Source organism: Rosa chinensis, chromosome 2 (genome assembly GCF_002994745.2).
Source record: "Rosa chinensis cultivar Old Blush chromosome 2, RchiOBHm-V2, whole genome shotgun sequence".
NCBI lineage: Eukaryota > Viridiplantae > Streptophyta > Magnoliopsida > Rosales > Rosaceae > Rosa > Rosa chinensis.
Window position 1 is genome coordinate 12317907 of NC_037089.1, and position 14865 is coordinate 12332771.

At 40.3% G+C, this 14865-nt stretch overlaps 3 protein-coding genes across 6 annotated transcripts; 1 reads left to right on the top strand and 2 right to left on the bottom strand.

Annotated features, from left to right (window-relative positions):
- The first annotated feature begins 171 nt into the window (after window positions 1–171).
- On the top strand, window positions 172–1697 carry LOC112186537 (epoxide hydrolase A). 2 transcript variants are annotated; one of them, XM_024324984.2, is made up of 4 exons: window positions 178–582; window positions 662–844; window positions 1049–1290; window positions 1381–1697. In XM_024324984.2, exons 1-4 carry the CDS (start codon window positions 292–294, stop codon window positions 1628–1630), a joined length of 966 nt encoding a protein of 321 aa, XP_024180752.1. In that variant the 5' UTR covers window positions 178–291; the 3' UTR covers window positions 1631–1697. The 2 variants fall into 2 exon arrangements, with proteins under 2 accessions (XP_024180753.1, XP_024180752.1); XM_024324985.2 differs by lacking the exon at window positions 662–844 and having other exon boundaries at window positions 172–582.
- LOC112186538 (folate transporter 1, chloroplastic) lies at window positions 1473–6114 on the bottom strand. 3 transcript variants are annotated; one of them, XM_024324988.2, is made up of 12 exons: window positions 5766–6114; window positions 5598–5674; window positions 5221–5314; window positions 4641–4734; window positions 4221–4294; window positions 3455–3568; window positions 2716–2787; window positions 2596–2616; window positions 2317–2384; window positions 1870–1963; window positions 1722–1787; window positions 1473–1619 (listed from the first exon to the last, which is right to left on the bottom strand). In XM_024324988.2, exons 1-11 carry the CDS (start codon window positions 5961–5963, stop codon window positions 1755–1757), a joined length of 939 nt encoding a protein of 312 aa, XP_024180756.1. In that variant the 5' UTR covers window positions 5964–6114; the 3' UTR covers window positions 1473–1619; window positions 1722–1754. The 3 variants fall into 3 exon arrangements, with proteins under 3 accessions (XP_024180756.1, XP_024180755.1, XP_024180754.1); XM_024324987.2 differs by lacking the exon at window positions 1473–1619 and having other exon boundaries at window positions 1684–1963; window positions 3455–3565; XM_024324986.2 differs by lacking the exon at window positions 1473–1619 and having other exon boundaries at window positions 1684–1963.
- Window positions 6115–6600: 486 nt separating this feature from the next.
- On the bottom strand, window positions 6601–8770 carry LOC112187773 (50S ribosomal protein L7/L12). Its single transcript, XM_024326697.2, has 2 exons — window positions 8038–8770; window positions 6601–6856 (listed from the first exon to the last, which is right to left on the bottom strand). Exon 1 carries the CDS (start codon window positions 8606–8608, stop codon window positions 8039–8041), a length of 570 nt encoding a protein of 189 aa, XP_024182465.1. The 5' UTR covers window positions 8609–8770; the 3' UTR covers window positions 6601–6856; window position 8038.
- Window positions 8771–14865: the final 6095 nt, after the last annotated feature.

A 14865-nucleotide genomic window follows, 5' to 3' on the forward strand; every position in this document is an offset into this window, starting at 1 on the left:
TCTCTAGTCTTCTTGGGTCCACTCTCACAAGTGCTAAACAAAATTGTTGGATTTTTCAGGTCAATGATTATTATCTTTCTGCATCATAACTATTTTTGCAGCATTTGACACGTTACGCTCCTCTGTTCCAATTCAAACTTCAAAGTTATCATCTTTTGACTGTTTGACAATCAGGAATACCTAACTCGCCAAATGCCAAATCATTTTCCACAAGTTAAAATATAACAATGGACTATATGTGCCAACACACTCGTACCATCAAGTTTTCTTTCACAAATCTGAGAAAAAGGAATGGTGAACATGAGTGAGGTAAGTCACCAAAGGATCAAAACCAATGGAATATGGATGCACATAGCAGAACAAGGGACAGGGCCTCTTGTGCTTCTTCTCCATGGCTTCCCCGAAATATGGTACTCGTGGCGCCATCAAATTGGTTACTTGGCTAAACATGGCTACCATGTGGTTGCACCAGATATGAGAGGCTACGGTGACACTGACTCACCTCTCAGCCCTAGCTCATACTCTCTTCTTCATCTTGTTGGAGACCTTATTGATCTTCTTGACCATTTTGGTCAACAACAGGTACTGATTTATTTTTCTGCCAGCATATTTGGGTTTTTGTACTATGAGGTTTTGATTATTTGTTTGTGTTATTTGAAAGGCATTTGTGGTGGGACATGACTATGGAGCAATTGTTGCTTGGCATCTGAGTCTGTTCCGGCCTGATAGAGTCAAGGCATTAGTTGCACTATCTGCTCCGTACTTTGAACCATCTTCAAGTATCAGGAGTATTGAATCTTTCAGGCAAGGTTTTGGTGAAGGATGTTATGTTTGTCAGTTTCAGGTGCTACATACTCTCCTGCCAATTATGTTGTCAAAACTGGGAATCAGAATTACATATCTGAACACAATATCACCTGACCAATAGTTCAGATTCATAGTTTGGTAGAACAGCAATGTCATACATTCCTGAAAGTTTAACATATCGGTGTATTAGAAATTGTGTTTTAATGCGTTTTGTATGATTTTATCTTTTACATGGGGGTAGGAACCGGGAAGGGCAGAAAGATCTTTTGCGAGATATGACTATTTGACAGTGATGAAGAAGTTCTTGCTGTATAACAAGACAGATTATCTGGTAGCTCCACCTGGGATGGAGCTTATAGATTATCTGGAGACACCAGCAAAATTGGCACCATGGATAACTGAGGAGGACCTCCAAGTCTATGCTGAAAAGTTTGAGGAATCTGGTTTCACTGGTGCTCTCAATTATTTTCGAACCCTTGAGTCGTACGTTTCCAATGTATATATTTGGGTTTTGAGGGTTTTAATAGATACAACTTTGCTAATCTTTACCCGGCTCGTTGGAAATGAAAACAGGTACTGGGAGCTAATGGGACCATGGCGAGGAAAAAGGATTAGTGTTCCAGCAAAGTTCATTGTAGGTGACAAAGATATTGGTTATGATGCTCTGGGCACCGGAGAATATGTGAAAGGAGATGTTTTCAAGAGTCTGGTACCAAACCTGGAAGTCGTAATCTTAGACGGTCACCATTTTATCCAGCAAGAGAAACCTCAGGAAGTCTCCCACGAAATTCTCTCCTTCATAAGCAAATTTTCTACAGAATAGAGTTTCTTTTAGTCTGAATCAGATTTTTCAGTATCAATACAAAGTATGAGATTCTTAATCTGTTTTAGATTGATGAGCATTCCTGACTTACATGTTTTACCCAGAACACCTTCCAATACTTTTTTCATTCCCACATTTTCAACCTCAAATAATGTTTCTGTAAAAAGAATACACAGGATTCAGAACCAAGAGAAAAAAACCTACTCGTTCCTTTTAGCTAATTTTAGAAATTTCAGTACATTTTCATATACAATAAATGTTATTGAAGCAGCAGGAACATTTTTAAGAAGGTTTGGTGTAATTCCCCTGTAGAAGCCTCGAACACCCTCAAACCTGCATATGCCCCATTAGAGAAAAGAAAGAAGTTAGCAACCTAAAGATAATAAAAAGGAATGGAATAACAGCAACTTAAAGTCTCAAAGAACTTTTTAACTGAAGAGTGATCCCAAATATCTGATTTAACAACTTGGGACTTCAACTAGTGAACGTCATGTTGCAACTATAACAACTATAGGTTTATAGCTCCTTGGTCTCTCTTTGCATTCATTAGTAATTCAATCAGATGTTAGAAAAAGAAATTCCATTTCCTTAACAAGAGGCATATGCTAGAAAGCTGGTTTTCCATGTTGGTTACTCTTTTTCTCTGACAATATCTACGACATATCAAGGCTGAATTTCATTCTTACCGTGCTGTTTCCCTTATTACATGCCAGCTATCCATATATCTTGGAATTCCCTCAGAACTAGGTCGTTGCTGGAAAAACAAGATATCATAAAGTTCAAATCATCAATAAAGTAACAGCAAAACCTATGAAACAAACGGATTGACAAGGGGCTACTGCAGAAGTTATGCTGAAAGGTGTGGCAATCTTCATGAACTGATCGTGATTAATAAAACCTCAGACAAGGAACTATCAACTGAGACCATATAAAAAGACAAATATTAAAATAATTTATAGATATACCTGCAATCGAGATCGTATAACCTGGGGGAAAAAAAATCAACATAACTGCATTAGTGATAAGTAACAAATAAAACGACCACCTACCAAAACTATAAAGGAATGCAAATAATATATGCCCACCTGGAATGGATATGATAGAAGAATGGCAGCGACTTTCGATGATGCCCCTAAGGCTGCATAGTCAAGTGAATTCTGCACAAAAAGCCAGAGTATAAGAAGCTAGTTAATTTGCCAATTGAGTCTCCAACTCTCCATCTAATATGCAGACCCTTAGACTCAATTAGTAGGAACCAAAAGCAATATCCAACAAATGAATGATTTAAATAACAGTAGCTGGCAAAAAAAAAAGTAATAGAAAGAAACTTAATAAATCATAATATTCCAATTCTTCAAGTAATATAAAAAAAAACAGAAGTTCCATATTCATAAAAATAGAAGAAAAGAAATTCAAAGATGGTGGAATTGATAACACAGATTTCCATTTTTTAAGTTTGTAGTACACTTCTTCCAGAATAATCATACATCACATGGCACAATCAGCATGTTTTGAACGGTAAACAGGTATCCTGAGCAGAAGAGACGCACAGTAATCTGATTCCTAATCTTCCCCAATTGACCACATTTACAAGTGCATAAACAGATATACACAAATTTGTACACCACAAGTTGGGATTTATTCAACCGGTGCAGTGAATACTAACCAGTGACTAGACATATTTTACAAACAGCCAAAAAGGACCTCTATATTAAAGTCTTTATGAAATGGCAATAAAAATATATAATTCTAGAGCACACAGATCTAGAGAATTTTAAAGGGCCTATTTCATACAGAACAACAAGTATATCGATAGAGAAATACCAATACAGTATCCGAACTTCCAGAATTACTTGTGCCTTGTTTAGACTTCAAGTCAACAATAACTTTACGGAGTTCTTCATATGCAGTAAATTGAATAGCACCATGGGAGACCTGCTGAAACAATACGAAAACGTTTAAGTTGCAGATTGTAAAGTAAGATTGATGTGTGTACATACTATCAGCAACAATCTTCACATTCAGTAAGTGCACAAGAATCTCCAGAAGCATTTCCTTCCATCTGCTCAGCAGTGTGAATAAAGATGTCTTCTGGATACCCTCAATATTAACCTTTTATTACCAATGCATACAAGTACAACTTCTTCACATGTTTCATTAATTTCTTTTGCATAAATTGACTCGACCATAATTCTTTATAATCTTTACATGACAACACAACCCAATACGCTATTACATAAAGTGATGCTCACAAGGCTGTACACAAAGGCAGTTAGGTATCTGTGGGAAAAGACTAGGGAACCTAAAATCCTATGTAAAAGACTTTCCTATAAATGATTGTGAAAACCCCTTTTTTTTATCAATCAGTTGTTTATATTGAGATGATCTAATATTTCTTCAAAGGAACTTCCAGACCGAGAAATCATAGTCAAAGAAAAAGAAAAGGACACTTTTACTCTTTGCTATATATCCAAAATCTTCAAAAGGAATACAGTCCTTATTTACGAATCTTGATTAATGTACATTTTTGCAAGGAAACAAAAACGAACAGTTATAGAGGAATACAATAAGCTGGTAGACAACAACGTACCAGAAAAAGACTAGGACCAAGACCCTTATACAGTGCAGCAAATCCTTCCTCTCTCATTATGGTTCTCAAGGCATCTGAAATAGAAATAAAGACATTGTGCGGTTTATAAACAAGAAATAGAAACTATGAACATGAGCACAAAGAATAAAATATCTCTAACAGACACAGTTTATTTAGCAGATGTTCTAGAAACCCGCAGCCCATGCTGTGGTGAAATTGAAAAGAAAATTTCTTAATGTTTGGAACCTATTCCATCTTACAAAATAGCTACCTTCAAATTCTAGAAGTCATACATTACTATGGTTTATCTTCAGCACAATCTAACTGCTAAAACAAATAAGAAATCTCTGATATATCAAGCGAGCCAAACAAAGAACCAGACATTGCAGACATCAAGTTAAGGTGAGATGTGAAGCGGACCATAAAAACCAGAATATGGGCGTGTTTGATGGAGAGGAGTCTGAAGCTGCAGTCTTGTTTTTACAAGCCAAATAGGATTTGTGCACAAAGAAACCTGACAAAACCACAAGTTTGCTATCATCTATAGGTACCACGAGGCAATCCTACGTCTACCTTCCCAAATATTAAAAGGAAACAGAAAATGGTGTGCTACTCATCCAAAAACTTGTCAATCTTAGCTCGAAGCAAAATCAAATAGTATCATTTTCAGAAAAAAAAATGTTCCAAAAGCAACAATATTCAGGAAGGTGCTAACCTTCCAATTAAGAGTTTGAAATATTCAAGTTCTTTTTTACTTAATCAGATAGGTAGTTGGAAAAAAACTAAAGAATTTGACAAAACAATTTGATTTCAAAACCTCTCCTGAACACTCTCGACAGCAAATCCCTTGACTTCACATTGCTAGACACCAAGGGTTACAGACTATGGGCACCACTTGACAGATGTAGGATAAATAGGCAACCAGGATTTGATCAAACTTTTCAGAAGAAAAAAACTAAAATTTCCGTCTGACAAAGTTAATTGAAGTATGCATACTCACCAGAGCACCAGCTTCTGCTGCAGAAGCAAGATGAAGACCAGGACTCAGCTTCTCATCCCCGTTTTTAGAATACCTCTGTTTGGCTCTTCCATAGCTACAAAGCGCAGAGCTTTCGGTTCATTCTCAACAGAAAAGTAACAGAACAGTACACATGTATTCTTTTCTAACAAGCATTTATCACGTAAAAAACGGAAATTTGTACTTGATCTTAAGGCATGTACACTAAAACCCTCATAAATTTCTAATATAACTACATAGCATAGACATTTTTTCTAGTGAAAAAAAGTCGAAATGAACTTACTAAACTAAGGTGATCTTTGCTACACTACGATTATATATCAGAAATTGCAGAAGAAAAACAGTACATTGTTACTTACAAGAAGAAATATAAACCCCAGGAACCAGTGGAGCCAATCACAGCAGGAGAGAAGCCTGCATAGAGTCCTCTCAGTCCCTGTAACACAAAGCAACACCGAAGCAGTAAATCATCAAAAACCCTAGGGAATTTAATTTACAGGAGGTGAAAGCTAAGGATCCAACTTTACCTCCAATCGAGCAATGGTGAAGATAGCGTTCGCCGTGTTCTTGTAAGTCGGAAGATTGGAGATTCGGCCGTCGTTGACTTGAAACCTGGTGCGGACGACGTCGAGGGGATGCATAGCTGCAACGGTTGCGAAGCCGGCGACGGCGCCGGCGGTGGCGTTTTCCCACTGCCACTGCGGAGACGCCGACGACGACGACATTTGGATTTCGGAGCGGCGGTGTCAAGGGGATGGTGGTGTGGTGTGGTTAGGTTAGGGCGATCAGCAGAGGTTTTCTTCTGCATTTCAAATCGAAAAAAGGCGAGCTCTTCAACTAGTAAATAGCAGAACAAACACTCTAAACCGTTTTGTTCTGCAGGGTCCAAGTATATTTAGTCCACTAAAACGGCGCCGTATTTGAGTCTAATTTTGCATTTAACTTGATAAGTGAAATTTAACCGCTCAGATTTGGTGGTAACCAAACCCTGATGTGAAACTAGTGGTTAACTAGATTGATGATTTGCCTTTGAGATGCATGGTAATAATCAGTAAATCAAGAGTGGTCATGTTGCCTAAAGTTACTTGCTCACTATGATTAATCAACCAGAGTCCATGGTTGGGGGACTCGAATCTTTAGTCACCCGGTGACCCTGTGAATATTATTAACTGCAACCAAGCCATTCCAACAGTACTATTTTGATGAGACTACAAAAGAAACAGAGACCTAACTTCCAATCCTCTAAGCACTGTCATTTCAAGTTTTTGAACAAACAGGCACAGTACATATTGTATGGTTCAACATTCTGACCTCTTATCAAAATTTTAACTCTACAAAAATCAATTGCTGACGGCCATCGAGTGAGAAGAAAATACTCAAATGTATGAAACAGCTAACAAAACTTTGCTCATACTGTGTTATTCTAGTACAATGAAAGATTAGCAAAACAGTTCAATAAATGCTTTGCATCATCAAGAAACAAATTTTGATCTCCAGAACATCTACTCATCTAGTAGACTATGTCACCAGTGTGATGAACCACCACTTGCTACTCTACATTTTAACAATCCTTGAGGCTAGTGCGTTGCGCTTCTTTATGTCTCTCCAACTCATGAGTCTACACCAAAACATATAAACCAAACGTTAGTGATTGTAGTTGCATTACTGCCTTGCGACAAGTAAAAAGGCTTTAGTAACAAAGAACGATAATGAGTGCTATGAAAGATCATTGCCAAAAAACATTGACCAATACGGTGGGTGCTTATGTGATATACGGGTAAGCACGTAAAATGACGTATGCCCAGCTGCACACACATTTCAGCGTGCTGCTGCAGGACATCACATCCATGCATTTTACAATCATTGCAAATGTTGCAGCTTTGTACCTCACATTGCCATTAGTAATCGGCCACTACCCATCATGCCTATAAACAGGCACGGAACCGGGGGTGGCTGAGGTGTGCTGCAGCCCACCCCATTTTTGAGAGAAATATATGCAGGGTATAGGTTATATAATAGTCTTTCACCAATATCCCCTAAAGACCTTTCCCTCTTTCTCTCTCTCATCTCTAATTCATTTTCTTCTATTCCTCTTCTGTGATTCTTTTCTTAGTTTTTTCTTTCCTTGTGTATTTACTCATTTCCAGTTCATCTAAGATAGACTTCTCTACTAGACAAAAAAAAAAAAGAATTCTCCAATTTTATCATTTTTCAATTAAGAGTTTAGCATTGAATTCTAATATAGGATCTAATTTAGATTTTCATCAAGGAAATGTCATAAAACTGATTAGTGAATTTGTTTTTTCCTCTAAATACATAACTTAGTTTGATTCAGCCCACCTTCATTTACAATCCGGGTTCCGTCCCTGCCTTTAAACAAAACCAGATGTACTGCTTATTCCTCTTATGGCATTCTCGACCTCATACCTACCAACATCAAGCTACAAAGCCTAGATACTAATCAACGATACTAGGGAATTGTCGATAACAAGTAAAATTCAAACTCCATACTGCCTAGCAATATAGTTGTATGGCCTTTACATATGACAATCTACTGCGCTAGTGAAGGTTTTTATCAATGTGAAATTCTACAACAGAAATTGTTAAGCTTCCATTGCTAGGTTAGCATTTCCAACTCTTTTACTCACTGAAAAGTACTTTGAGTAACTTCGATTGAAAGTTTTTGATTCACATTTTATAGCTATTACTGCCAAACTCATCAACTAAACTACACACACTACGATACACAGCCCAGAATCAAATCAAATTCAAATTCACAGTAACAAGAGCACAAATTACCTCACTCCATCGAAACTACAGCACCAACTTCCTTCATCTTCGCCACAATCGACTCCGCCTCCTCCTTCGTCACCCCCTTCTTCAACAGCGTAGGTGCCTTCTCCACCAAGTCCTTAGCCTCCTTCAACCCCAACGCCGTAAACGTCCTCACCTCCTTAATCACTTTAATCTTCGCCGCCGCATCAAAAGAATCAAGCTTCACATCAAACGCCGTCTTCTCCTTCTTCTCCTCCGCCTTCCCCGCCGCCGCGCCGCCGCCCTTGCCGCCGCCCCGGAGCCCGCCGATTCCCATCCCCGGCATCATCATCATCATCGCCGGCATCTCCTTTATCCCCAGTTTCTCTCTCAGGACCTCCGTCAGGTCCGAGACCTCGAGCAGAGTGAGCCCGGAGATCTCGTCCGCGATCGCCGAGACCTTCTCCGGCGGCGCAGGTCTCTTCTCCGGCGCGGCGGTGGTGTAAGAGGCGGCGAAATGGGAGGAAAGATAGGGTCTTGAGTGGAGATTAGGGTTCTGGGGGAGGGTTTTGTGAATTCGAGAAAGATGTGGGGAAATGAATCGTAAATATCTCATTTTCTTGGGGTTGGGATTGTAATTAAGAGAGAGTGTTATCTGGGCATTGTGGTGGTGGGAGGATCATAAGGTTGGTGTGTTCATGGCTTTGAAGGCGAGAGAGAGAGAGAGAGAGACAGAGAGTGGTATGCTGGAAGTGACCTCTGGAGCTTGCAGAGGCATAAACCCTATGGTGGAGGCTTAAGTTGGGCTTGAAGAAGATGAAGAGAAGTGAAATATGATGGTGGGCCGAAATCCATTTCTTGGGCCTGGTACATGAATTGTCGAGATAGTTTTTTTTTTTTTTCCTTTTTTTAGAACTCATGATTTTTTTTTTTTTTTTTTCTAACCATCACCTTTGTTAACGTTTTTCTTATCATCTAAGCTAGCTTTAGCGATCTCTGATTAAGATGATCCACGGCATATTCTTCTGTTATAAATAAGTAACAAGATTCGAACTTTCGAACTCTAATGTTGATGCCGTGGAGGTATTAGTCCTTAGACCAAACACTATAACCCTTCAAGTCCACTTGGTTATCCGAGAACAGTGAAATGTTGAGATCACTTCTTGTTAAGGTCGCTTCGTCTTTTACTGTTGACATCTTTTCATCTTTAGAACAAGAGAAAAGAAAAGAAACAAACGTTAAAATCTCACGTCTAATGAGTGGATTTCTAACAGAATTTGGTATTTATACCAAACACCTTAGAATTCTACAAAATCAAGCATTTACTAAAATTCTTGAAAGTCGACAAACTTTTGATTTTTGAATACCACCAAATTTGGACTGATACTTTAAAGTCCTGATTTTTTTTTAATGAGAGAGGAACATTTTAGAGTCCTGATTGAATATAACAAAATTTTAAATCTTAATTGATTACCCATAACCTTTTGAAATACAAAACAATCCCACAAACTCTTAAATTGAATACACCCCCACCCCCTAAAGCTACCCCTGTTACTTGTCTCACAAGGATTATTCATAATGTTCTAATATGGCATTAGAGAAATCATTACAGTCAGAACACACCAATATTAGGCCAATAGATACATCCATATATTGTGGAGTCCAGAATTGTATCCAGAGAATCACATATAGTGATAATTAAGAGTTGATCTTCCTGCAATTCTGTCTGATCTCTCCCATTGACCCAATAAGTGGTGAAAAGATGGGGTACATCACAATGGACTTGGCATATTGATCAAAGAAAGCCTCATTGTTTTCTGCGTATTTCTGCACCAATTGCATTGCTTCTTCGATCACTTTGTGTCAAAAGCTCTTGGTCAGAGCCTAGCAGGGGCATGTTATACACCAAGTTCTTGAAGTAGTAGTTGTCTTTGCTGGGCTGGTAAAGTCCAAGTAGAACAGCTTCTGGTCTCCACCAGATTCCGGGCATTGGCTTCTCAGTTTTTTGGCATATGAGTCAATAGGAAGCCCCTTTCCTGTTTTGTTGTAATTTGTAAAGTCTCTGCCTGAAAGAGACGCATCGCGCAAGTCCAATAGTGTGGCTTCCTGCACATCAGTTTTGGACACAATATATGAACATTAGTGTGCATATATTATATATAGCAATTATGCGTCGGTTTTCTTAACATTGTCCAATAATGTGGCTTCCTGCACATCAGCTGGTCAGAGGGCTGGTCAGAGGCTTATTTAATCTGGCTACTGGCCACAAATACATTTCAATACTAAAGGAAATGAAAATCAAACAAATGATTATTAAAAGGAAGAACATCTGTCTATGTTACCTGGTTTTTGCCCCCTCAACCCGTATAATAATATCATCCATGTCTCTTGGCGGGTTGCGTAATAGATTTTCATATAAGGGTGTACTTGGGAAGAGTCCTTCACGGAAGGCGATTGCCGCGCATTAAGGGTCACAATTGATGTGCATCATCTCTGCCTTGAATCTCTTGAAGAAACAATCGATCTTCTCTCCTACTTTTTGCTTGGTGTTGAATAAGGTCGCCGGCCATGTCCTTTTTTTGCTTGCGACTGCAGAAATATTGAGAGAAGAAGGTTTGGCTCAACGTTTCGAAATCTGGGATTGATTGGGGCTTGAGGTCTTGGAACCATGTCGACGCGGTCCCTGTGAGGCTTAAAGGGAAAAGTTTGCACAGCAGTTTCTCGTCGGTTGTCTCGATGGACATCTGCTGTTTGTACCCATTAATGTGGTCTACCGGGTCAGTAGTCCCATCATACTTTTGGAAAACGGGGGTGGTGAATCTGCAAGGTTTCGTCGCATTGAGGATGTCATTGGTGAATGGAGACGCACCGACGTCTCTTGCGATTTCGGCCGCGAGTTCTCGAGGGCCCGTGCGCTTGCACTGTTCGATCATCTTCTCCATTTTCTCTCACCATTCTTCATTGCGTGGTCGCTTGTGGCGTCCTGCCCCGATTCTACCATTATAGTTCAGCGTGCCGCTCAATCTCTCAACCAAGGTTTCACCTGCGCCACCAACTATTGTGTTGGTTACCTTGTGGTTGTGGTGGGCATCGCTGATCTCTTCATCCAAAGAGTCGCTGCCGAGCTGGAGGAGCCTTTCGAGCCTTCTCCGTCGATGAGTTTCTCGGTCCTGTTTTTCCCTCCGGAGTTGCTCAAGTTCTTGTCTCAGCATTTGTGCCTCACCAACTGGAGGCAAGTTTAGATCGCCGACCAAGTTTAGGAAAGGCTCATTCAAGGGATGGTCAGAGGGTTGGACTTCGTCGCTCCCAGTCCTTAGCGACAGAAAGGGGATTCCATCAGGCACAGCTCCCGCCATCACTTTTTAGGAAAAAGTGTTTCCCACAGACGGCGCCACTTGTTGGTGTCGAAAAATTCCGTTGAGGAGTTTGACTCACCAATTAATGCGGACTGGAGCGGGAGCTGATTGGGAACAATCGAGAGGCTTCTTTCAAGCGTTGACCTGGAGTTTGACCTTCGGCTCGAGGAAAAAAGGGGGGGCGTAACTACAGAAAACCCTCTGATGCCTAAGTCAGCGCGTTTCTCAATAGAGGAGTAGAGAGAGTCGGAATCAGATATCTTACCTGGTCAGTATGCCCCCTATTTATAGGTGAGGGAGAGGTTGCACCATAAGTGGTGTTTAATATCGATAATTGTACTCATTCTCGCCATAACTCCACAGTATTGAATAACGCCATCACTTCGAGTTACTCAATAACGCCATCACTTCGCGTTACGGAATAACGTCATTACTCCGCGTTATTTAATAACGTCATCACTCCGCGTTATTTAATAACTCCAACCGCGTTTATTAAATAACGCCATCACTCCTCATTATTTAAATAACGCCATCACTCCGCGTTATTTGCCCCCTATTTATAGGTGAGGGAGAGGTTGCACCATAAGTGGTGTTTAATATCGATAATTGTACTCATTCTCGCCATAACTCCACAGTATTGAATAACGCCATCACTTCGAGTTACTCAATAACGCCATCACTTCGCGTTACGGAATAACGTCATTACTCCGCGTTATTTAATAACGTCATCACTCCGCGTTATTTAATAACTCCAACCGCGTTTATTAAATAACGCCATCACTCCTCATTATTTAAATAACGCCATCACTCCGCGTTATTTAATAACGCCAACCGCGTTATTAAATAACGTCATCACTCCTTGTTATTAAATAACGTCATCACTCCGAGTTATTTAATAACGTCATAACGCCAACCGTGTTATTAAATAACACCATCATTCTGCTTTATTTAATAACGCCATTACTCCGCGTTTATTTAATAACGCCATTACTCCGCGTTTATTTAATAACACCATTATGTCACATCATTACGACCGCCTTTAATAGCCTTCTTCATTGTGGTTTTAACAATAACGCCGCATTTATGATCGTCATTACCTGCGTACTTATGGCGAAGGTGAACCGTCACAATGGTAGGCCAAAATCGTTGACTACCCCCACATCATGGTGGTAAGCGTACAAGTTTGTCATGGTGGCAGCAGTGAGCTTAATTACAAAGCTAAAGGATTGAAGCAGTAACTTAACGGAACAAGCATAAATTTGAGCTGATTCAATCCAATTTAATGTAATATCCTACATGATCGAATATATATATATATATATATATATATATATATATATATATATACAGATTCTATCCAGAGAGGAGTTCAGCTTTGAAATTACGGAGTGAACTTCGAGTTTTGGGTCGCATATCCGCATATCGACCGTTTAGTTTTTAGGTACTAGTGTATAGATCATCTCTGCAAATTTTCAGCCAAATTGATGACCGTTAAGGCATTGATAACTGCCTTAAAGCTAATACGTTCAGGTTGGACAGATTCAATTCGTCGATTGGTTTAAGCGAGTTAGATACCTTAACGATCATCAATTTGACTGAAAATTTGCAGAGATGTTCTATGCACTAGTACCTAAAAACTGAACGGTCGAGATACAGATATGCGATCTAAAAGTGACCAAAAACTCGAAGTTCACTTCGTAATTTCAAAGAGGAACTCCACTCTGGATAAAATCTATATATATATATACACGGGCGGGTTCTAGAGAGGACGTCCGCACTTTCACTAAAGTGCTAACAACGCTGCTACAGCAGCTTTCAGGCTGCGGGGCTTGCCAGACGGAGGCCGGAGGTATCCCAGACCTCTTCTAGGCAGCGATCGAGGTCCGAGGAGATCGAGGTTGCAGGTTTCTGGGCAGCGACCTCACTTGCAACTGCAGGTTCTTGGTAGTGCTGCAATGACGTTGTCGGTGACTCCACCCAACTGCAGACCGGTCCGTCTGACTCCTGGCCTCCGTCCGCAAGCCCCATCTCCCAGTCGCCTCCTGAAAGCTGCTACAACAACTTCGTCCGTACTTTAGCGAAAGTGCAGATGTCCTCTCTAGAATCCGCCCGTATATATATATATATATATATATATATATATATTTTCGGGACCAATGTGGATTTAGGTTTATCTGCTCCATATCTAATATGTTCTGACATGTCTACTTTATTGGATGGTGTTGGACACTCAGACAAAAATTATTGTTGTATTGGTAAAGTTACCGATAATGCAACTAGATCAACAATGTTAAGGTTTTGCTTCTTGAACTTGTAGTAGATGGTTTTGAGAGTGTCGTTCGGAGAAGGGATGTAATAGTTAGAGCCACCCAAAAGTGCACCTAGAGAATCTCTTCTTCCTAATGGAACTTCCCAGTTTGGTCCTCCAGCCTATAAAATGCAACAAATTATTGATCAGCTAGCTTGTGAGTTTAGGCTTATGAGTACACCTTATACATCACTAGCTTACTGATATGAAATGTAACTACATAAACCGATTATTTAGCAACCATAGCCAAAATGTCAACACAGGACACTGTGTTGGGGCACTCTTCCTTTAATGCAGATTTGATCTCATCCCTCAAATTGATTTATAGTGAGATGGAATTCTGCTTGGTGATGAATCTGTCAGTACTGTTCAACAAAACTGGTCCATCACAAGTTCACAACCCTGCAACATTAGCGATGTACAAGTGATTCATTCAATGATGTTAATATAGCTTAGCTTATTGTTAGAGAAAATCACTCTCCTACATTGATCCTCTCCATAATCAAAATTGATTGTGTAACTGTAGATTAGTCTTGAATATTTGTATTTATAGCATTGTAACAGTAGAGCATGTCTTAGCTATATATAATTGTCTAACTGTAAACAAATGGATCAAGTGGAAATCATTCTTTACATGGTATCAGAGCCATCGTCCACTTCCTTACCTTCCATGACCGACACCTCGGCTCTTTTTCAAAACCATCGCCCATCGTCGGTTTCCAGTTCGGCACCGCTAGCTCCCCCACCTGCCGTGCCATCTTCCCTATCAGCTCCCTCCTCACAGATTAACTGAAGCGCAGCCAGATCCCCCAATCTGATTCTCACCTTCCGCCGCCGCCAGCCCGCGCCGCCTGCTCCGCTACTACCTCCTTCTTCTTTGCTGCAGTCTTATGCTGCTCCGCCGGAGCTTGCTGCCGCACCACCTGCTGTTTCGACGGACCCTTCACCACCTCCGTCACCTGCTCTTGTTCAGCCCCCACGGACCCGATTGCATAATGGTATTGTGCGGCCCCGCCTCCGCACTGATGGAACCACCAGGTATCCACTTCCACGTGCTCTTCTCGCAGCTCTTGAATCCACTGAGCCAACCTATTTCACTCAAGCTTCCAGACAGCCAGAATGGCGTACAACCATGGTTGATGAGATAAATGCTTTATTAAAGAATAACACTTGGACTTTAGTTCCTGCCTCTCCCTCTCATAATCCAGT